A 24,304-nucleotide genomic window follows, 5' to 3' on the forward strand; every position below is an offset into this window, starting at 1 on the left:
TCTCTCTCTCTCTCTCTCTCTCTCTCTCTCTCTCTCTCTCTCTCTCAGCCTTTCCAACCTTAGTGTGACCATCATCGCAAAGCACGCCTAGAAGGAATATTCTGAGTAGTTGGTCACAAAAGACAAACTTTCTTAATTATTAGCATAGCGGCAAGCAAATAAGTCCTCTTTAAAACTATATACTGCGCAGAAAGAAAAAACTTCGTGGCATAAAGTAAAACCATTATCCTCAAAGCCAAGCTGGAGCAGCGAACGATGCCTAATTCCTTCCCGATCACAATAAAGTCGAAGCCGTGTCTCCGAGCGTGTTTACAACACTATTCACAATCTTTTCACACATTACTCTTACTCTTATACGTAATCCACATTTAATCGCCCATTGCCAAATTTAATTTATTATTTCACTCCTAATTAAGGTGATATCTAAATATCGAGTTGAATTTTGTATTCAATTTTATCGGAAAGGGTTAGAACTAATTTTTGATCAACGGCATAGTATTATAAGATGAGATGCTCCGATTTCTGTGAACGTTATCGAGAATTTCAAAAACTTTGTCAACAATTGGCCGTCCGGAGCACGGTGCGCGTTCAACATCGAAGTGTTCAGATCAAAAATGAAAAAACCATCTCCTCCATGCTGTTCATTTTATTTGTTGCCATAGATAGCAGAAAATGTTTTGTAAGTTTGCAGAGAATCATCATCTCAGTCGAAGTGATAAGGATTTTGCAAATTTTTGGCCCATTTTCGAAACGCAACTATTTCCGAATATTCTCGATTCTTACCTTTTAAGCGCACTATAGTATGAATATATAGAACTAGTATCATCAAAATAATGAAACTCCAACATCTATAGGGGAAAGTGCCACAAAGTTTTTTCCTGAGCTATTGTATTGTTGACGTTATAGGAATTTTGTGTTTCTCGCGGTTTACCTAGTGGACCAGACCTTTTGCCAAATTGAAATAAAATCTAATAAAACCAAATCAAGCTATCCATATGAAAAAATTAATAGACGAATGCATCTTCCAGAACAGGAATATCAAAGTTACTGAAATATATGAGAACTTTCTGTTTAGGACCACTTTTGTATATTAAATATAAATGCATTCAGATTTGTTCCTCAGTTTGTTTGCCTATAAAGCTATTAGATAATTTTATTTAAAAGATAGTTAGAATATTAGTAGAAAGCGTTAATTAATCCCCAAACGCTAACCGGTATAAACGTGAATGTTGTGAATGAAATAAATATATAAATTAGTCGAAGCGAAGATAACCCAGCAAGATAGCCCAAAACAATCTTCGCTGCATTACACCTTATCAGTTAGATAATAAATGCGTAAAAAGCAAAGTACATTTTCTACTTTGTAATAATATAAACCTACAAACCTAAATTACTTCTATATGACCAATAACTCATTCGGCTGTTCCTACACGTGTCGCATAACAATGATCAGAAAGAAATGGGAGGGGAGGTGCCTTCATCGATCGAGCATTTACTACAGCGAACTCATTATACACACACACACCAATCGTAATAAAAGTATAGCCTACCATATTTGCAATGAAACGAGTTGAATGGGTAAACGAAACTTATTATCGCGCTACTTAGTTGGTTACGGTACCCCTAGAAGAATGTAGGATAAAAAAGGCTCAGCAAATAATTTCAGACTGAAACTTTTTCAAGATGAAGTTAAAATCTGATATTCGCTTAGCAGCACACTTGAATTTCCATTTTAGAATCGCAAGTTTGACTCAAACATGTAATGATTTGTAAACACGTAATGACTCAATATTGCAAGGAATCTATCATCTTTTTTTTAACTAAACATAGCTCCTAAGTTTTTTTCTTCATCTAACGTGACGTTCATCGACAAAAATCTTTTTGGTCATCGCATTGTAACTATTTTATTATGAATTTATTTAGCACTCATACGTACCGATGTATTTTAAAAAACTACTTAGTCAACGTAGTCGTTAAATAACTACAGAGAGAGTTAAATAACTAAAGAGAGAGAACGAGAGGGAGAGAATGAAATTTTCATCTAATAGTTGAAAATTTAAGGCATTTGATCATTTTGTTTAACTTTAAGTCGGACGTAATTTAGAAAGAAATAAAAAGGAATTTCGCTTAAATAACATACATTTCGTTTTGTATATAACACTTCTGTACGTAAGAAGCACAGTTCGTAAAGTAACAACATTTTTTCTCTTTTCTTTTCATAACTTTCTCATATTTTTCTGCATTTTTTTTTTGTTAACTTCTTTTGTTTGCGATGAATCAATAGGAATTTACCCTGTTTTTATTTTTTTATTTTTTTTTTTTTTATAGATAATATGTGTTTTTTTTTTTTTTTTCATTTTTTATTTTCATAGAAAATTTATGGGTCAGTGAAGAAAATACCGCAAGAATTTCTGCATGAAAAAAAGCGAAATGAAACTCGTACACAAAGCATGCAAGTTATTGTCACAACGTGTGAATAACTGAGTGGTCTGATGGTAGCATACAATGCGTAAACTATTTAGAACAATATCTTTGCGGTTAAGTGCAGATACTTGTTTGAATGTGAATGTGTTTGTATGTATATATTTTTCAAGTAATAGATTACTTTACTAAAAAGGAAAAGAATGGAAAAATGAGAAGGTATGGAGTGCATCTTGAAAAAAAAAAAATTATTATTACGTTAGAACCACTTTCAGGCATCGGCAAAAAGCAAAAAGGAAGACAATTTGAAGACTAAAAAAAAAAAAAAATAGAAAGAGTTTGAAATATGCGTTAGTAACGGTATTAACAATATAAAAGAATACGCATGTGTTTATGTGCCTGCAATTGCGTAACAATTTTTCTTTGTCTTTATGACTAAAAACCTTACAATACAGTCCGAACTGCTTTGTTGGGGAATATTTTTATGTGCGAATTTTGTGGGCGATTTGTTTTATGCGTTATATAAATTCCGATAAACCTACCCTTGTAAAGTATGGGCAGTATTAGTAGTAGTAGTAGTGATTAGTAGATAGGAATCACACAAAACAAATCGTAAGAAAACGGGTCGCGTGAATGTAGGCTGGACTGTACAATTTTTGCACTCATTTTAAAAAAGTATCACCAACAGATTTTAACTTCAACTTAGTTTAGATTATTAAAATTCAAAGGTACCATTAAATGTCGTGCCTTTCAAAGTACATAAGGCCCCATATACAAGATCTTGGCAGTCCAACAATTAATCGTAAACTGCCTAAAACTGAGAGAATACACCTAATTATGGCATTTGCATGCAAAGCTAACGGGAACTAAGAACCCTAGAATCGCTAAAGTCCTTACAAAAAAAGGCAAAAACATCCGACATCGTTCTATTACTACTATCGTTCTTCTTCTCTACTAACATAATTCCATTAATTTCTCATTCAAGTTTAATTTGTACATTAAATTACAAAATGCGAGAACTTTGCTTATGGATGGATGGTGAGTAACCGTTGTTTGTTCTCCATTCGCAGTCGCTCTTGATTAATTAAGAAAAATATCTGTTCTTCGATATTCATATAAAAAATAAAATGGATAAAAATGAAAAATATAAATGTGAGTTCACAAGCCTATGCGTACCTTTAAACAGCTTACCTATATTACGCTATCCAACAAATAATGTGGATTTTAATAATGTTTTTTACATTCTCTGAACTATTTCTATTTTATATGCGCAGTATTACTTTTTGCTTTTACTATCAATCATGTTTTTGATACTCAAGACCGCTCCTTCAAAATTGCATATTACGTAATAAAGGGCATTCCCTAGTATAGTTTTCTTGCCGGGTCAGGGATCGAATAATGTCCTGCTATCACGATCTTGTCATGAACGCTTTACATCCGTGTCCAAGTTTCGTTTCTTTTATGCGTTGTCTTCAAAGCTCGTAGAAGAGAACTCGTTCAGAATAAGAGGGTTAAACATTTAAGTAATGATCCCAACATTTTCTTTTTATGGGATTCAGTCTGAAGTCTTATTTTAGGATGAATACCGAGCCAATTTGACCACTCACACGTAGATTTCAACGAAAAATTTCATTATCATGGTAAATTTTATAAGCTAACTTCTCCTAAACATGTATAATACCATATTTTTTCATCGAAATCTCCTATTACCTATTCTTTAGCGTTTAAGTTTGTTATGTAATATGAAATTTCTGACCAGGAAAATCTCTCTAACCGCTGCTAATCATTTTATGTACTTCGATAGTTTATCTAATTTTTTACAAATGTCAGCTTCTCCTAGCAACTGCTCCTATGCCGGTAATTGGTACTCGCTTAAGCTTATTATTCTTTTTCCTTTCCGGTGTCGTACTCATATAACTTTCAATCACTATTCTTATTGTCCGAAAATAGCGTTTACATTTTATAAAAACATTTACGGAACTGAGATTATTTTTACTGTTTTTTTTTTTTTAAATAATTGATTTTTAAATCACCAAAGACCGCATTTGTGGGATCATCTGAATTTTTTGTTATAGTACATCTTGTCAATTATTGTGTATTTAAATCCATTTTTCATAACTCATCATTTTCATAAGTGATCATTGTAAAGGCAGAAAATCAAAATGTAAATCATATTTTCGGACAACGGTTTAAGTTCAAATAAATTTTTCGCCCAAAGTCTCTATATTTGTCTCTACCGCTTTCCAGAGTTTATTACAAACAGTTGAAAAAACCCTCAAAATTTCTGGTGTGACATAATAATATCATACGTACGCAAAGAGCAATTATTATGATTATTCACCTATCAATTCCATTTAAAATATATTAAAGAGCATTATGATGATAAGATGAATAATTTTCGTATACATGTTAATAACCGCGTACACATATGTAAATAAATATATATATATATATATATTATAAATATGTATATATACTTTAAGCTGTTGACTATCGTTTTATATCGAAAAGCAATCATGTCTGAGAAATGAAGAATGAAAATATTATAATTAATTATAAAAAAATATTATTGAAAAATTTTATATTTAATCATTGAGAAATTTTATCCACTTATACAGGAGAGGGAGAAGCTCTCTCTGCATTGCATCTTTAATTATGATATTTCATTATAAAATATTGAAATTTAAAAAAAAAAATTTCATAAATTTTATTTAATATAAACTCTCGGTTAAGATTTCAGATAAATTAAAAAAAAAAAAGCTTCAATCATATTTAAAAGCTATAAGTGAAATGAAATCGTTTGTTTACTCGTGAACAAAATAGTAAATGTCTAGATAAACTCTGAAACGCTTTACAATAGTAATGTAAATAAGCAGTAATACTCAGCCATACAAGTGTAAATATATCTCTGTTTACTTAGCTATATGTGAAACTCTTAAAAAGATAATCATATCAACTAATTTAGATATGATTACATTTGCAGTGTAGCGACACAATCATAAACTTCCCGTTTTCCATATTAGACTGATGCTTAATGTAAATGAATGCTATGCCTATTTATTAATTAGGAAGAGGATTAAAAGAAATCATATCTAATGTGAAAGCAAACACGTTTTTAATAAAAAAAAATAATGCCTTCAAATATGGTAAGGCAAGCTAAGATACCCTCTTGGTCTTTTATATAAATGTACGGGCAAAAAGTCGGTCACCAATTTTTCTAAACAATCGCCAAATTTACCTTGGCCTTGACAGAATTTTAATTCTTCGAATTGTATTTTAAATTTAATGGAGTATAAAACAGGCTGAGAAGCCTATACTCCCTTTAGGGCGAATCCTCAATGTTCATAGAAGAAAAAACACCAGTGATCTCATCTTATCTTAATATTTTTAAAAGAAATTTTCTCTTTCTTATTACATGGCATACCCTTGTCGTTAATCTGATAAGTGATTAAAATCGCAATCACTACTTTCGATTCTTTACTAAGGAGAGCTTTTGTTAATATCACAGTGCCATAGAAAGGATTATGAAAATCGTTCCAAACGCTTCAAGACTCTCTTAAACACATACATACGCTACATAGGCTATCTTTGCTGTTTTTCGTTCAATTAAAAGGCTGGGAGATCGAGAAGGAATGATTTTATAGAGATAGGTAAGCAATCAAAATTTTTGGGTAATCAGGAGAGGACAACTTTAAAAAATCAATAAATAGGTTTTTTTTTTTTTGTAATATCAAAAAGAATTCTGGTATGTAAATGGTAACTCATAAAACGTGATCATTTTTGCAACAAATATGTAGGTGGTTCTGGTGAATGTTTTGGTAACAGTTTTTTAAAAATATATTTTCACGGGATCGACAGTTATATACAAAAATTTGAAAAACTTGCTTCCCATTTTCTGAAGTTGTTTTAGTTTTTTCTGCATTATGGATCTATATGCGAACAGATCACGACCATTTAGTAACAACAATTTCTCAACCAATCAGAAAACGCATGTGATAAAATTCAGTTTCGTATCTTCATTTTTGAGATTGTGACGATTCACGAAAATTATCCATCAAATTGATGAGTTTCAGTGAAAATAGTTATACCACATGTAACACATGCGTGTTTCACATATATATTTGCTGCATTAAATCATTAAAAACCCATAAATAAGATCTGAAGATATCTACTTCCTTATGCAGAAATTTTGAACTTGATACTAAACTGAAGGGTGCCATAAATTTAGTATTAATAATAATAATAATAATAATAACAATAATAATAATAAGCAGTAAGAGAAAGGTGACGAAAAGAAAATCTTTAAAAGAGGAATTGCGAGAAATTATACTAAGCATCTAACCGAAGCTTCAATGAATTTTAAAATTTTTGAATTAAAGTTTATCACTGCAAAGTTGTAAAAACTTATTGACAAACGATGTCAAGAAAAATTCAAAGAACTTAATTAGATTTGCGATGAAAATCAAGTCATATTTCCCGATACTTTTTAGCACGACGCATGTCAATGGATGATTGAAGCTTTTGAAAATAATTCGCAATTACTTTGAAAATATACTTTTATTTATTTATTTTTTTTTTTTGAAGGATGCGTCTAATGTGTAAAATATATTTTATTAGTACTTAAATTACTTTTTTATTATTCTCAAGTGTTTTTCTTTCTCATCACTGCCGATTTCAATTATAAAATTGCTTTTGTTCTTACTTTCTGATGTGGTTGTTATTGTTATTGTTGTTGTTGCTTTTTTTTTGCGTTAAATTACTCTTGTTATTATTATTATTATTATTATTATTATTATAAAAATTTTACTACTTATCACTTGAGACGGTTACTTGTCTTCTGCATACATAGACAGAGTGTCATTGTCATCATTATGACACAAAAACTATAGCAACACCAATAATATAAATAATTTATTTAGTTTATCACTTTACAACCAACAGATCAGATTTGTTAGTTAGTTGGAATATTATACTTTTGTTTAAATTTTCTATAAAAATTTTTAACTAAAAAAAAAACTGTTTATTATTCTTGTTTTTCTTTACTTACCACCATAAGATATTCTAACGCGAGAATTTGAAGCGCTGAAAAAGAAAAAAAATGAAATATATATTAAATAATGTTATGTTTTCAAATGTGAAATGAGTGAGAGAGTGAGAGACAGAGAGAGTGAGTGACAGAGAGAGTGACAGAGAGGAACATTAAAATGACTAATAAAACATTAGAACCATTAAATTGACATTATAAATAATAAATGCAAATAAGTGAGAAATGGCCGCGAGGATGGCCATGCAAAATATATTTTGTTCATAAATCCTAATTAAATAAATTAATTGTTGTCTTTTTTTTTTTATTGCGGTTTATAAAACGACATATAATACTAATCACTGCATTAGTTGTAATAGTTTCTTGCCGCAGGCCGAACGGTTGAAAAACGATTTTTAGTTCATATAAAATATGTTAACATATAAGGAAAATAAAAAAGAATGGAATCGAGAGAGAGTGATGTCAGTAAACTACCAACGTTAAATCAAAGTTAATGTCGCTAATCGATATTTAAATTTTTTAATGTAACAGTGTGTTCGATAAATACGATGGCATTGATGAACGATTGTTAATTTCCAAGGTAACTGAAACGATGATCTTTGAATTTGGACTAAACAATTTGCGGTAACGCGAACGTAATATATTAAGTTGCAATATGATCTTCGCTTAATCGATTCGCATAGTAAAGAAACGAATTAAAGAAATCTACCTAATAGTACCGCACAAATTGCTAAATATTGCTTTCCTATCCATATATCAAGGGAAGAGTTCGTTGCATTTTTTTTTTTTTGTTAAACAAAATACAATTTTTATATAAGACATTTTTACATCAAATATATGCCATCTTGATCGATAACTTTTGGCTATATTTCTGACAAAATATTTCCACCACCATAGCAGTTGAATGGTTTCTGGTCGTAACACTCCATCAAAAGATTTGCATTAAATGCATTTGCAAGTCCGCCGGTATACCATAAAGAAAATATGGAAATGGGCGGAATAAATCTTATGGGATCCATGGTGAGATTCGGTTTGTACGAGATATGCGTCAAAACTTATCGGTCAAGTTCTCGCTTTTTGTGTTGAGTCCTTCAACTTTTCTATGGTCTAACATCGTCGTCTTCCTTCGAGTAACTCTGAACATTTTATCTCAGTTTATTAATGCATTTATGGTTGACCTTAGATAGTGAAATTAATTGTCTACTCAGGTTTGAGCAGGTTGCGATGAGCGATTCGTTTCCCTCGTTCCCGTAACGCAAAGGCTTTGACATCGCTTGTGCACTTTCATCCATATTCCAAAGCAAGCTATTTCGCTCATTACTATCGTATGTGACCCACTTTTAATTGCTCGTTGCCGATCTGTGAATTAACACTTTTCACAAGGGCCATAATATGGCTTAATAGTATTAGAGTTAACCACTTTACGCTATTCCATGAAACACTTTTCCTTAAATCAATATTTGCTTCAGTGTCAATGACTTTTTTCAAATATGTTAACTATGAACTGCTACAGTCTATAACAAAATTATACCCTTCGTCACCAAAGACGATAAAAATCTTCCATTAAAATAGCTCCATATGTATCCTAGCCGGCATGGCTTTAGCAATTTCTTGCTATTTGTCGAACTAAAGGAAGGGATTTTTCAAGTTTGAAGCTAAAAAAAAAAAAAATTGTGATTTCAAATTTTTCCTTACAAAGCCTCTTCGCTCCGTACTTTATTTCCTCGTTCTCAATTCGCTCGTCAAATATCAATTCGATAGTTCAGCCGAAAACTTCTCTAGCCAATCAGAAGATCACAAGTTCAATCAATATTTTGAGGGCAAATTTGAATACGAATGAAAAATGTGCCAAAAATTTAAAAACTCAGCAGATTCTCTGATTAGTCTAAGATTTCTTGTCTTATCTTGTTTTTTTTTTTTTTTTTTTTTTTTTTTTTTTTTTAAATAGTTAGGTTTCTTATTTATAACTTACATAATTTATTGTATAATATAGGATTTAGTTTTCACATATATATCTATATTCAGAATTCTAATTACAATTTTGAAGTGTGTTGAAGTGTGTGTGAACTTTTAAGCGTTTTATAACATTATCGTAACCCACTACAATATTGTCATATAAAAGAAAAGGAAAATAAAATAAAAAAAAATTTAAAAAAAAATATTAAAAAAAAAAACATCTTATCAGTTGGAGAAGCAGAAATTAGTACCAACTACTACTACTACTAGTACTGCTACTACTACTAAACTGTTTTGTATGAATCTCAGAAATATCAGCAGCAATGCCTTACCAGATAAGTTTTAATCTTCTTCAATGCTAGACAAAAGAAATTGGATCATTCGAACATATTAAAAATTAAAGATTTGTTGTGAAGCGGTCTTTTGTTTTTTTTTTTTTATAAATTCAATCAACACGAGTAAACATCCTAATATTGAAATTTGCAAAAAAAAAAAAAAATTTTTTCTGAAAATTTTTAAAAGTAAAAAAATCGAAATGTTTTTATTGTGTTAAAAAAAAAAAAAAAATGCTTACTAATTAAAATCATATGTAGAAATGTAATAACGTATCCTTAATGTCGTTATAAAATGTTATATTCTTTTTTTTTATTGCGTTGCTTTTACGGAATGTCACAAAAAATACCTTTTCTCGGTTAAATTGCTTTTACAAAAATTCTTGCTTCCCTTACAAAAACCACAAATAAAACCGCATTATACGGTAGATGAACATTAACAACAGTGATAACAGCATGACGCTTCAATGATATAATTGTCAATTAATTACAAAACAAATTTAAAAGTGTGAATGAAACAATATAAGTAACATTTGAAAGCGTTTTCTCAATTCTCATTTTCTATATATAAGCGTAAGGTGTAACGTGGTAAGTACACTTTAATTACTAAAGCATACGTAAGGATATTCTAATTTAATCATTCCATTTGTAACAGGCAACGATGGATGAGTTAATTAGTTTAAATTTTGAATCGTATTAGCTCTGCTTTTCATCATCTTTTTATAAATTACGCCATCGTCCATTATTAGGGCTAATGAATTAAAAACAATTACTTCTGAAAGCTAAGGCAAACTAAATATATTTTATATTTAGAATAAATAATTAAGCTTTGACATATTTGTCTTAGTTACCTTACTACTACAAATCAAGTTCGAGAATAAAATTTGATCATTCATTAATGTTTACAACCTACTCCTTAAGCGAGTTATATGTAATGCCCACAAGGACTTGAAATAGATCTGCCTTGTCTTATACCGATTGATTTAGGATCACTTTCGGAATCTGTCCAAACTTGTCTGACCCTCTGTTTGTCTTGTTTTCTTGTGTTCAACCTATAGGACGCATTTTTTGATATATTTTGATCAAATTTGGTAAACGGATCGGAACATCTCTTGACTTTATTTTCAAAGGCCGTCATATGGATAACAGTATTAAGTGAGGTGGTGTAGGGTATTTAATCACGGGCCTTGTCCCCCTACAGTGTTTTTACTTTTTTTTTATGTAGGTAAAATATCAAAAAAGATCTAAGAATTACAAAATTAGAAGTGGGTATTATTAATACCTTCCAACACGAAATAGATTCTAGGTCAGGGTTTATGTCAATATTTATTTATCTGGCCTTGCATTTGAGTGCAACATTTCGAAGAACATTTTGCTTCCATCACTTACTTATCTCAAATGTTGCATATTCGAGATGCGTACATAACTTTTTATCTTTTAAACTATTTATCAAACCACAAGCATGCAGTATATATACATATACAAAAAAAGAAAATCATTCAAGTTGCAAAAACTATTTATATATAGCATGTAAACTGAATGAAAAAAATTCACTTTATATAAAAATGATCTCTTAAACTTTAAAACCGCATCGCATTAGGAAGACGTAATACTAGGTATCGAATATATGTCTCGACCGGTTTTTTTCTTTATGAGAACAGTTTGCACTTCAAGGGAATGATAAAAAATATGCAATGTATTGCTCACCATTAACTACGCAATTTTTCCATTGCTCTAAATAAATAAGAAATCCAGTGAACAGACAGCGAGTATATTGAGGCTATGTATGTAACCATTTTCTAGCAATAGTTATCAGAATAATAACATCGCTGAGATAGACAAGGAAACGCTGAACGCTGCTGAATGTAGAGAAGATGATCAAACATTGCAAACCATTACCACGTGGCTGCTGAATATAGAGAAGATGATCAAACATTGCAAACCATTCCCATTACTGCCGATGCTTTCTGGATACTTTTTACACTATAAGTTTAAATGTCTTCAGGTTAAAAAAAGAAAGCAACCTACAATGCTTTTAGGTGTCTTTCTTTTTTACTTTAATAATCAGCGCAATAGTATCATTATTCTTGGTACTATCTTTTGAGAGGAACAGGGCGACCACATAATCCCAACAGAATGAGAGAATTATCGATATTCAGCTTTATCGACAATGTTAATAGTTCCCTTCAGTAGTTCTTCCCGTGTAATTAACCGGAATCGCGCTTGGCGATTATTCAAAAATGACATTGCGTATATATCTATAATAAATGTACGAGGGCTTCAATGCATGCAATGTTTAAAATATTCTTAAAACTTTTTATTGCAAGCTGTTAAAAGTCATCTGTTAGAAAACTCTCTTACCATCAGGGCTTATATAACTCATTGTCCGAAAAACACCAAAAGTTCAGGGCACAATCAAACAACTCGAATAATTTAGCGTTTGTTCAATTATTTGAATAAAAATTTGATTCTTATTACATGTACAAATAAATATAAGATTAAACAATAAAAATGATGCAAAGTTTAGAGGTTTTTAATTAAGATTTATATATTTATGTTTACTCATCGATCGCTGATTTCGATTGGAATAAATTCGTGATTGATTTTTTTTTTTTTTTATATTAATCCAATCCCTCTTAAGAACTCGCCGGAATTAGTAGCAATTCATTTAAGCTTTTTTTTATATTAATCGTTATGTGTTTAATCAGGATGATTAAACCGAGGACCGAGTTCATTCAGGTTTTTCTGATCAAAATGAATAGTTTCTATATTTTTTTATTTAGTTTGGGGAAAAAGAAATCCATTATTTTTATATGAACTTCAGGACTTTATTTAACATGCTTCGGGTTGTCCGATTTGGGTCAAATATACACCGTTTTGTTGTATGATTTGTTGCCATTTTAAAGTTAACTTCAAAATGCCTCTCTCATAGAAGTCCTGGTCTCTATTTGCAAAAAAAACTCTAGTAGTCGATTTTCACAATCTTCCCTAGATTCCAATTTTTTATCATTAAAGAAATTTTGCAATGCAAGAAAAAGATGATAATCGCTTGGTGCCAAGTCCGGACTGTATGGCGGATGCATTAAAAGTTCCCAACCAAGCTTCCGAAGTTTCTGGCGAGTCACTGTAGATGTGTGTGGCCTAGCGTTGTCCTGGTGGAACACGACACCTCTCCTGTTGGCCAATTCTGGCCGTTTCTGGTCAATCGCTATCTTCAAACGGTCCAGTTGTTGACAATAGAGATCAGAAATTAGCGTTTGGCCATATGGAAACAACTCATAATAAATAATCCCCGTGTGTAGTGAAATTTCAAGTTGTTTTCAAGAGAAGGCTTAATGAATCAGATTTTTTTAGTCTGGCAATGTTCAAATAGATATTGAAGAGTTTCCATTCTAGTAATGCTCTTCATATCTCCGATATATTTGCCAGTTATTATCTAAGCTGACTCAAGCACCCAGACTCAAGCACCCACTTCATCGAAATCCAGATAGACCAATTGCACAATATTGCAAAATTCTTTTAGGAAACGTTATTAAGACTGTGGTAAGCTGCTACGCTATTGCCGTCAGACATTCCTGCTTTTAATTAAACCTGGCCTCTATAGCCAATGTTAACTGTCTTAAGAAATGTTTTTGATTTTTACAATGGCAGCCATTAGTTGGATAGCCTTAAGAAATGGATTATTTTCTCACGCGGAATACATATGTGACTCCAAAAGTGCAAAAAGTATTAACTAATGATGAATAAAATATTTTCTACAATATTTTTTTTCTAAACCTTCCGTTTCATCATCAGGTCCTTTTTCACTATCTACAATCATTCATCTGGGTCGCCTATGTATACTAGAAAGTTAGCTCAAGTCAGATGTAAAAAAAATACATTTATATATAAATAATCTGTGCAAGAGGAGAACAACTTTTGCCAAAGGCGTTTCTTTGTTGCTTGTAAATTGACGAGTATTCTAAAGTGATCGCTTAACTAAAAGCCTCCGCACAATTTTTCATAGAAATGCAAGTAACTTGCTTTCTTCTGCGTTACGTTTCTTAAATTGTTTGCGTTGAAGGATTGAACTTAATTATGTTAAGATTTGCTTTATGAAATCTACGAGTTACCATTTAAAAATAGGTTCTCTGTATTTCTGCATTTTTTGTATGAATTTATTTCACTTTATTGATTGCAGGTTAATTAACTGTTTGTAGTGGATACTTGAGTAAATGTAGTTAACGTTATACGTAAGTAGTTAACTCTTTAACACGCATTTAAAGTCAATCAATGTTGACAGCTCACGCTGCCTCTTAGAATCCCATGTTAAGGAGAATTAAAAAGAAAAAAATAAATAAATAAATAAAACATAAGAAGAGATAACAACAAGTTATTTGAACTGGATCTGATCGGAATTGACTATTGAAGAATAATAATAATTACAAGAAAACATGATAAAAAATATCATAATTAACATTTAAGTGCAAACGAAAAATATTCAATAAGAATCTGTCATCACAGCGCCTCGATCTCAAGTAAAACAAAATTAACAACATGAATATGAAGTCAGCGAATAGTTATGACAACATTAAATGTAATATCGAACAACAACAATTTGTGGATCCTGGTGAATGCGATGATCCGTTTCAGATTGTCATGGAAAAAGCCGGCAATCATGGTCGCTTTCAACTTATTTATAATCTGATATTCGTGTCGGCTTTAGCGATGGCTGGAGCCATGATGTACATGAATATTATATTGGCATTGAATATACCGGAACATTGGTGTACGGTGCCCGGGCGTGAGAAGACAAATTTTACTTTAGCTGAATGGCGTCGATTAACATTGCCCACGTAAGTCATGCATTCATTCATTTATGTATGCAAGCATACATGTAAGCTTTCATGCAATAGTGAACATAACGTACATAACGTAATGTAAATATTTGATATCCTTGTCGATGTTTGACATATTACGCTATTGTATACTGATTTGTTCCGCTTATGTACGCATTCGTGTATACATATATAGATGTGTGTGTGTGTGTGTGTGTATGTGTGTTTTTGTGTTTGTATATGTGTATGTCCGTGTTTACGATTGTATATGCTGTTTTGCAATAAATTGTCAAGAATGGTGTTTAAAATTTCATTTTTCAAATTTGCATTTCATATAAATGTCATCGTACAAATGTACAAACATCGCAAAAGCCCAGGCCATCCGCTATTATGGCAGGACACCATCTGCTTTGCCTAACTATGGCGCATCGCTGAGCATACCCCATCGCCTTAACATAACGTTCAATTGTTTGTTTGCTCATTCACAGGCACAAGGACAATCGTGACACCGAAACGTACAGCAGCTGTGAGATGTTCGATGCGAATTTCACCGAAATTGATGACTGGCAAAATTGGAATTTAACATCAGCACAAACCAAAGTAACAGGTTAGTCTGACAGAATCTGTTCCTCTGTATCGATATGTATATGTATATCTATATATATATGTGTGTGTGTGTATGTTTTTGTTTGTTCGTTTGTTTATGTGTCTCTGTATGTGTATGTGTATGCATGTATGCGATTTGTCTTTCTACTTGGATCTCTCCCTCCCTCTTTACTAAAATATCCGATATATGTGAATCCATACATTTTCTGTTTCATAAAAAACATTAAAAAAAAAAAAAAAAAAAAGAAGTCAACAACAACAACAATGATAACAATAACAGCAACAAAGGCAAGAAACAAACTCTGTTTGGAGTTGATTTATTAAAATCTCCCACCAAATGCATTCGCAATTCTGTCGAATAGTTAGTTGGTTAGGTCCATACTCCATTCTCCATACTAAACGATCACATTGACTGCACCGTAGTGCAGCATGTAAATTTTTCACTTCCTGTCGTATACGTTGCACATTCACATAAAGGACATATACTTTTATACGAATATATAATCCGCACAAGCATATGTCATATTACGCAATATTACGGTGTTCAATGAAATGACAACAAGAGCAGTAAAGAGTTGGGACTTCTGAGTTAAAAAAAAAAATTCAAAAAAAAAGTTAAAGCATTCAATAAAATTAAAACCCACCAACTGATTTTTTATGAAAGCGATAGCAAAGAAATTAAATTTTCGCTTCGTACAGAAAACAAATTTGGGCAAAAGAAAACAAAAAACATAAATGGAATTTATGTCAAATTGCCGTTGAGTGCAGGGAAATAAAAAAAATAAAAAATAAAAAATACCGGTAAAGTTTTCTTTATCTCTATAAAGTTCTATCGATAGACATTCTCTTTACTTTACTTTTTCTGTCTCTCTCCCTAACTCACTACTACTACCTCTCTGCCTCTCCCTCTCTCTCTCTCTTTTTGTCTTTCTCACCCTCTCTCCTAAATTCCAATGTTAGATAATTGAAAAGCATTGTTGCTTATACGGTGTGCTCGCTCGCTATATAGTATATGCATGCACTAGAGGAATATACGACAAATTGTTGCATGCATTGCGATTATCTTTTGTAGCAGAATCCAGAGTCGATAACTTTCAATTATAAAATAAAAAGCAATAATTTTCCCAACTACCACATCTCTGTACGCTATGCACAATAGAAAAATCTATAGTTTATTTAAGCGTTCGCATCATACACATTAAGTCACATGAACGTGAACCCTCCCCCCACCAAGTATCTGGTATAAACTTTTTCCATTTGCTTAACATTACTTTTTACAACTTTGCACTTTAATACGTTTCACTTTAACTAACTTGAGTATACTGTGTGGTATAAAAATTTTTCCTTTTCTTTTCCTTTTTCGTTTTATTTAATTTTATATTTTACTTCTTTGCAACAACAACAACAACAACAATAACAACAACAACAACAAAACTAACATTGAATATCTACAACAAAACAATTACAAATGCCGCACACTATGACATTCCCAATGCTATTGGTGTCGCTAACTTCCTTCTACTACATCGTTTCTAACTAACTGGCCAGAGGTTGCCGGTATGGCTGGAGTTATGATCAAACATGGTATGAGAAAACAATACCAACGCAAGAGAATTGGATCTGTGCGAAGGATTTGTTTGTGACAAATGTTTTCGTAGTTGCACGCATAACAGAAGTTGTCGGTTCATTTTTACTTGGGCAAATGGGTGACATGTAAGTGAACACCGGAAAAAGCGGATAAATGAAACAAATTGCGTAACAAGAACGCAATTTCTTAAATGCTATAAATTCGTTGCAAATACTGCCGGTGATCATAAACTAGAAAAAAAAAGGAGTTTTTATAACGCGAAAAAGTTTGTACAATAATGAATTTTTGACGCTTCGTGCGTGCTAACCGCAGGGGATGTATGAAATCCTTCAGATTTATGCACTATGCGTAAGAGGCGCACCGGACATCCTCTTCGGTATATGCAAGGCAGTGAAGGCAACCATTTTCAAGTGCTTGCCTATAACGCTCAAATTTTTCTTCTTTTACACAATGTTGAGGACATTAGTGGCATAGTTGCTTTTTGGAATCAACCAACAATTAAACTTTTGCACAATATATGGACTTAAAAATTATATCTTTTTTAACTTGAATGTTAAAATTTTCCCTAATGATATTTCGATATTAAATTCAAAAATTAGCTAAATCAATCCAATAGATTTTAACAGACCCAAATCGATTTTGCTATTTTGCTGAATTCTAGAAGAAGAAAATGATTTGAAGTAAATATGACAACAGACGTATATGATACGATATATAGGACTAATGTATACAGTAAATGGATCTTTGATATTTTTGCAATAAAATACCACACAGAAGTGATAGGTGTACATAGATTCGGCTTAAGCTTCCCCTTTTTTTTTTTTCTCTTCTGCGGAACGCAAACGCGCAGTTTATTATTTCAAAAGTTTTTTAAGCAATTTTTTACTTAGTATCAGAAATCGAGAAATGATAGCAAACTAGATTTTATAATCAGCTTAAGCAACTTGCTAGCTTTTGTTGTTTGTTCTTGTGAACTGAGTAGTATAGCAAACAATAATTTTCCAGCAAAGAAAAAAGGAATACATTTTTTATTGAATATTTCTTCAATAGAACATCTATCTCATCAGCAACTTAATCGGCTTCGATTAACAAAATCATTTATATAATTCGTTTAACTATGTCAATCCGTCCAAATACTTAGCTACACAGATGCCACAACTATTTCGTGCTTTTCAGACCGAAATCTATCGACATTAGAGAACAGATAAAAAAGGACTAAGAGGGTCAGATCTGATGTCCATTGCAGGTGCTTTAGTGATTTGTCGCCTTTTTTTTTCATTCAACTGTTGAAAGCCTACCAAGATTAATCGTTTAATGCTTTCGTTTATTTCCATTAGATTGACTTTAAAGCAAAGTAAATTAACATAATTCCCTGCCTGCGTTTCACGAGCAACAAAAAAACTAACACAACAAGACATTCTGTGGGGATAAATCAGTCGCTGGTTAATTTATTTATTTATTTTTTTTTTTTGATTATTTTGGGTAAATTTGAGAGAATTTGTAGTCTCATGTAAGCCTTTGCGTGGTTTATCATCACGCTCTCTAGAGTCGTAGTGAGACATAGTGAGTCTCATTTGTATCTTCAAAGCAATCGCTCGAATTTTTTGTTAGCTCAGAGTAGGCGAAAAAACTGCTGAAACCCATTTATAAAATTTGTTCAATTTTGATAACCGTTAATAAGTCCTAATATTGATAGATGACACAGGAAAAGAAACTCGTGTATATTAATGTACTCAGTACACTTAGTAAAAAAAAAATAAAAATAAAAATAATAATAATAATAAAAAGAAAAACTATAATGTAAGCAAAAAATTATAGTTAAGACTTTCTCTCTCTCTCTCTCTCTCTGTATCCCTTTCAGTAACAGGTTTTTAAAGGACTGTGTATTAATGATTTTCATTACTTGTCTAATCTTTCGCAAATATATTTATAATAAAATTTCTTATTCTTAGTTTTGGTCGACGTTTTGTTTACTACATCAGTGTTATATTCTGTTCGATTGGTCGATTGGCATCTATTATGACAACAAGTTCTTATATTTGGTTTTTAATATTTTCGGGTTTAGCTGCTTTAGCTATAAATTCTTTATTTCAATCACCTCAGATAATCGGTATGGAAATATCACGTGAGTAAGTTAATCAATAAAAGGAGAATTTAATAAAAAAAAATATAAAAAAAAATAAAAAAAAAAAAATCTTTTATAATTTTGCGTTAATTAAATGCATTGCAGACGAGATCGCAGTACAATTGCAATATATCAAAGTTTTGGTTGGTCTATCGGTACTACATTGATGCCATTATTATTCTGGTGGCTACGTGACTGGCAGCCCTTCATGTGGTGCACAACAATACCAACAGCTTTAATTTTATTATTTTCCAAGTAAGCAAGTTTTCTTCGACTGATGGCAGATAAAAATTGCAATTTCTGATTTGAATTTTTCCATTGTTTTTGTTCTTTCCTTTTTTGCTTTTGTGTCTTTTTTTTCATTTTTTTTTTTTTTTTTTTTTTCATTTTTAAATAAAAAATTTTTAAAAGTATTCGTTTGCGTAATAGAGAATGCACGCAAAAAATATATCATAGTGTTCTCCATTTATTAATAGTAAATGAACACAAGTCAATAAAATGGGTGCATGTGTATGGCCATGTGTATGAACGTGTGCGCTTATGCATATGTATAGTTTACATGTATGATTGCGTGTGTGTGTGTGTGTGTGTGTGTGTGTGTGTGTGTGTGTGTGTGCGTGTATGTGAATGAGTTCCCGATTCATATTGCAATCGTTTCACATCAATATCCAGTATTCGACCATATTCTTTTATAGATTCATTTGCTTATATGTTCCATAACTATCCAAGCAACCATCGATTCATTGGTTCATGCATTCTGTCGGTCGTTCATGCACTCATTCATACCTTTAGTCATTGAAGCATAACACAATTGTATACAATGTCTTCTTTGTGCATTGCTTACGTATGATATTCGTGCACTTAGTCAGCCCCGACTGTCAGGCAACGCCAACAGTCCACCGTCCAGTTAGCTAGAGAGTCTGTTGTTCTTCCCATATGTACGTATGTATGTATGTATGTATGTATGTATATGTATGTATATGCGTTCAAATGATTCTCAATTCATTTGAAATCCAATCAAATTCATTCGATTGTTTCCAATTTCTTTCGACACAACAAAAATGAAAGAAAGACAAAAAAAAGAAAAAAAAAACAAGAAAAAAAAAATAGGAAAAAATCATCACCAACAAAAAAAACAACCACCCGGAACTTTTTTACACAATGTTTTTGTTTTTATGGTCAAAAACCCATGCACACATGCAAGGCAAACATGTTTATTCCCTTCCGCTGTTTTGTGGTTCATTCATTGCTGTCTGGGCTTGGAGAAGCTTTTTACTATTTCAGCTGATTTTCTTTGCTCTGAATTCTTTTGTGAATTATTTTTTCTTTCGGTTTTTTTTTTTTTGTTTTGTTTTATTCTTGCATTTTTTTTTTTTCTTCTCTTCAGGTGGCTTTAATTTTGCACTATTTTTAATATCACTTGCTTGCGACCCTTTCCGCTTTACGTTTTTACATATCGATAGTAAGCCGTTCACATTGACACTGCAAAAATTTGATACAATTGAATTTCCGTAAATTTTTTTTTTTTTTTTAATTTTTCCTTTTATTTTTTTTTTTTTTGTTCGATCACATTTTACACAGATATGTCATTGAGTCGCCACGTTGGTTGATTAGTAAGCAGCGATTCGCTGATGCAATTATACAGTTTAAGAAGATTGCGAAAATTAATGGACGCACGTTTACGATGAGCGAAAAAGAATTGATACAAATTTTCTCAACAGCTCATGCTGAGACCACATACGGTATTGCGTCTCTGTTTAGCGGTTGGCGTTTGGCACGCAATACCATCATTATGGGTTTTAGTTGGTAAGTGCATTCGAAATCCAATTTTAAAACTTAATTTAAAAAAAAAAAAAAAACAATTTCTTTATTTTAACGCAGGTGCGTTGTGGCTGTGTCATATTTTACTTTAGTTTTATTCAGTTCACGTATGGCTGGTAATCCTTTCTTAAATTTTCTTTTACAAAGCATTGTCGAAATACCGGCTTATATGGTGGGCAAATATTTGGGTAAATAATTTTTGTTGATTTGTTGTTAGTTGTTAGTTGTTAGGCGGCAGCAACAAGTGAAAATGTCATATGCTTTTTTTACAATCGCTTTTTTTTTTTTTGCGCTTATCGTAGGTGATACATATGGTCGTCGTTTCACTAATTGCATATCGTTTCTCATTTCTTTTCTTACGTGCATACCCGTCATAATACTCGCTACTGGTACGTTTCACACATAATTTATTTGATTGTTTATTATACCTTTAAATTGTTTTCGTTTACTTTTATCTATCGATCTATACTTTTTAAATATTCGAACAGACGTGCAATACGAGCATGTAATAATGGGTTTGGCAGCATTCATAAAATTCTTAAATGCTGTCACCTTCTTTACCGCGAGCCTGCAAGGAATGGAAATATATCCCACATGTATGCGACAAACGGGCATTGCACTTGGCACAATTTTGGCAAACGCTATCGGTATTGTGGCTCCATATTTAGTTTATTTAGGCACCACCGTCGACATACGCAGTCCATATTATATATTGGGTACCTTGTTTTTGTTTGGCGCCATCGGTGCTGCTTTCCTACCGGAAACGTTGCATAAAAAACTACCCGACACCATGGAGGAGGCTCGTCAATTTGGCAAACAAGAGGCAAGCAATATAAAACTTGTTTGTTGTAATTTTTTGTTTTCTATTTCTTTCAACATACATATATATATATATATATATATAAAATTTGTTACACAGAAATTCTTTAGTCTACCGAAGGCGCCACTAAAAGTAACGGCAGAATCAAAAAGAGTAGGTGCGGATGCTGTAAGAGACGACGCGGCAACGAAAAAGTTAAATCAAACTAAGTACGCCCCATAGCAAGTGTAAAACATTTTTATGATTGCTTTGGCAATCGCGGCAAACGTTTCATGTACATTTACACGCAATTCAAGCCACAAAGCACGCGACCACTGAAGGCACATAAACACCCCGCATCATCAGTATTCCTCATGTATGACATACATATAAACTTAATTATAAGTTGTTTTTTTTATTTTTTCACTTCATCTCTCACAGATTCGAAAGATCAAACTTCTCAATGAAGCAAAAATAATTTTTATTTTTATTATTATTGTTGTTTTTGTTTTGTTTCGTGTAAATATTTGTAAGAAAAAAAAAACAAAAAACACCTAACGAAAAAGTGAAGAAGACACTTTTTCACAATAAAGTGATTATTTAAAAAAAAAAAAAAAAACAAAAAAATTCATTAAACTTTTAAACTTTTAGATAAGTTAATTGGAAAGTTCGTTTTACGCCTTCTCCGTTTAAGATTTAGTTAATGTTAAGATCCTTTCCTGCAATTCAAACATGCAAAGAAGAGAGAGGTCTATGCCACAAAAAAAAAGGTTCCAGCTTTTTGTATTTCACTATTAGTAGTGCGCAGGCAATTGAAACTGATATCTCACTCTAAAGCATTAAAAGATACTGTAAACGTAAACTTTTTCTATAACATTGTGACCGAAAGTTAGTAAAGCTTTCTCTTTAGATCGGCGCGATCGGCTTTTTTGCAGCCTGAGCTAGGTAATGACTCTGCCTAGTTTATTGCCGGGTTTCTGAACAACTTCACCGATGACAAGGAATTTTTTTGTTTGCTTTGCTTTGTCAACTTAGTTCATATCAAGATAATCTACAACCATACTCCCTAGCTATCTCGAACTAAATTTTATTCTATAACAAATTATCAGATTTTAATCGTTTTTGCCTTCTTTTTAAATAAAATAAAATCAATTTAGTTCACAGTCATACGGTTCGATTGTTCTATTGTTCTATATTTGTCGTTAAGCCCCAGAAATATTTCAAGATTTGCCTTTGGTTGATCGGTTACGTTAAGCGAACTGGGTAGGCTTGATGTCGGCTTCGAAAGTGGGTAAGGGAACTGGAATTTTTTTTTTAGTATAGTTGATAGTTACACCCTACATCGCTTGTGATACACGTTATATCAAGTTTTTGCGGACGTCAATAACACGCAGAACGCGGCTTATATAAAGATTCAGTTTTTGTAGGAGTGTGGGAAAAATTTGCCTCAACCGAATCGAAGCTTTTTTACTAATTTAGAAAGTGCAAATATTATTACGGCACGAGTTTTATCGAAGAATTTTTAAAATCGCAATTATTTTCCATATAGAGAAATGGTCGGAAAAGTGAATCAATCCAAACTAATTTTAATGCAAGAAGTAACTTAAACTGTCACTGAAACTCAATAGTCGGCGAAATCGGTTAAGTTTTAGCAAAAATTCTTCTTCTTTTTCTTACAATATGAAATCGAACCTTTCCTTTATCTTTATCTATTGCTTTGTTCATAGACAAAATGGTCTAAATGACTAACCAATAGCAATTTAATGGGGTTGACCTTTCGAAATCTTATACTAATCAAAAAAGTAAATAAATAAATAAAAAAAATACTTTCTAACGGCTCTTACCTTTCGTACAAATTAAATCCCCTATATCGACTTAGTGTATTTTATGGCGCTCTAGAAGACATAAGGAATCATAAGGAATCGCATACTAATATATATTACTAATATATATGAAACTTTGTATATCATCGAATACAATCTGATGGAAAATATATACCCAAATGAAAGTTTTTGTGCGTAAATTTTGCTCAATGAAAAAACTTTTTTTTTTTTGAATTCTATTTCAACATCAAACCTTCTATGGAAATTTAATATGCATATACGGTGAAGCCGTCGTTATAACGAAATACTTCAAAGGCGAAAGTGTTTGTTGCAAATATCCTTCGATTAGTATAAACTATTGCTAGCTTAAACGTGATGTTAAACGAGGTTTCACTGCGCTTTCAAATGTACAATTATCAAGAGCATAGCCAGTTACGTGAGTATGCGTTTCCGTACCAAATCGGAATTCAATTATACTCACATATACTCACGTATGCTTTCCCAACGCATGTTCTAGTTAATATTTGTGAAAACTGAGTCTTTCATATTGCTTTAAATTGTAGCCGTATCATCTCCGCACATACAAAAACAAATAAATAAATTTATGCAGCTAAATATGCAGAGTAGTTTAGACTGCTAAAAAATAATAAATTGATTTAGTTAAACAGTGCTGGTGGAATTGTTAAATCCATAAATTCGGTACATTTTCTATTCAGATTAATTTTTATGAGCATGAAAAATATATATATGTGTATATATACACGAGTAGCATTTTATAAATGACTCTCACTTGGTTTATAAAACTGAAAACAACCAAAAAAAAAAAAACATCTACAAGAAACTCATATTAAGGTTAAGACGAATCTGACTTTTTCCCTACATAGCCCTGCGGAGCAAAAACATTATATTAAATAATCTAAAAAGAATTGAGCTTACTCGTAAAAACGCTAGTCTCGGATAAGAATTAAACGA

At 31.8% G+C, this 24,304-nt stretch overlaps 1 protein-coding gene across 4 annotated transcripts; it reads left to right on the plus strand.

The window, feature by feature from the left end:
- Positions 1-7,438: 7,438 nt before the first annotated feature.
- LOC119634927 (solute carrier family 22 member 5) lies at positions 7,439-22,022 on the plus strand. 4 transcript variants are annotated; one of them, XR_005246997.1, is made up of 12 exons: positions 9,436-10,341; positions 13,934-14,588; positions 15,059-15,177; positions 16,727-16,889; positions 18,717-18,893; positions 18,995-19,144; positions 20,471-20,695; positions 20,771-20,898; positions 21,013-21,099; positions 21,199-21,533; positions 21,630-21,885; positions 21,951-22,010. XR_005246997.1 is itself a non-coding variant. In XM_038029367.1 (11 exons), exons 2-11 carry the CDS (start codon positions 14,290-14,292, stop codon positions 21,750-21,752), a joined length of 1,806 nt encoding a protein of 601 aa, XP_037885295.1. In that variant the 5' UTR covers positions 7,439-8,045; positions 13,934-14,289; the 3' UTR covers positions 21,753-22,022. The 4 variants fall into 4 exon arrangements, 3 of the variants coding, with proteins under 3 accessions (XP_037885295.1, XP_037885294.1, XP_037885296.1); XM_038029367.1 differs by lacking the exon at positions 9,436-10,341 and adding an exon at positions 7,439-8,045 and having other exon boundaries at positions 21,630-22,022; XM_038029366.1 differs by having other exon boundaries at positions 21,630-22,022.
- The last annotated feature ends 2,282 nt before the right edge of the window (positions 22,023-24,304 follow it).

The sequence above is a fragment of the Glossina fuscipes genome, unplaced genomic scaffold (assembly GCF_014805625.2).
Source record: "Glossina fuscipes isolate IAEA_lab_2018 unplaced genomic scaffold, Yale_Gfus_2 3, whole genome shotgun sequence".
NCBI lineage: Eukaryota > Metazoa > Arthropoda > Insecta > Diptera > Glossinidae > Glossina > Glossina fuscipes.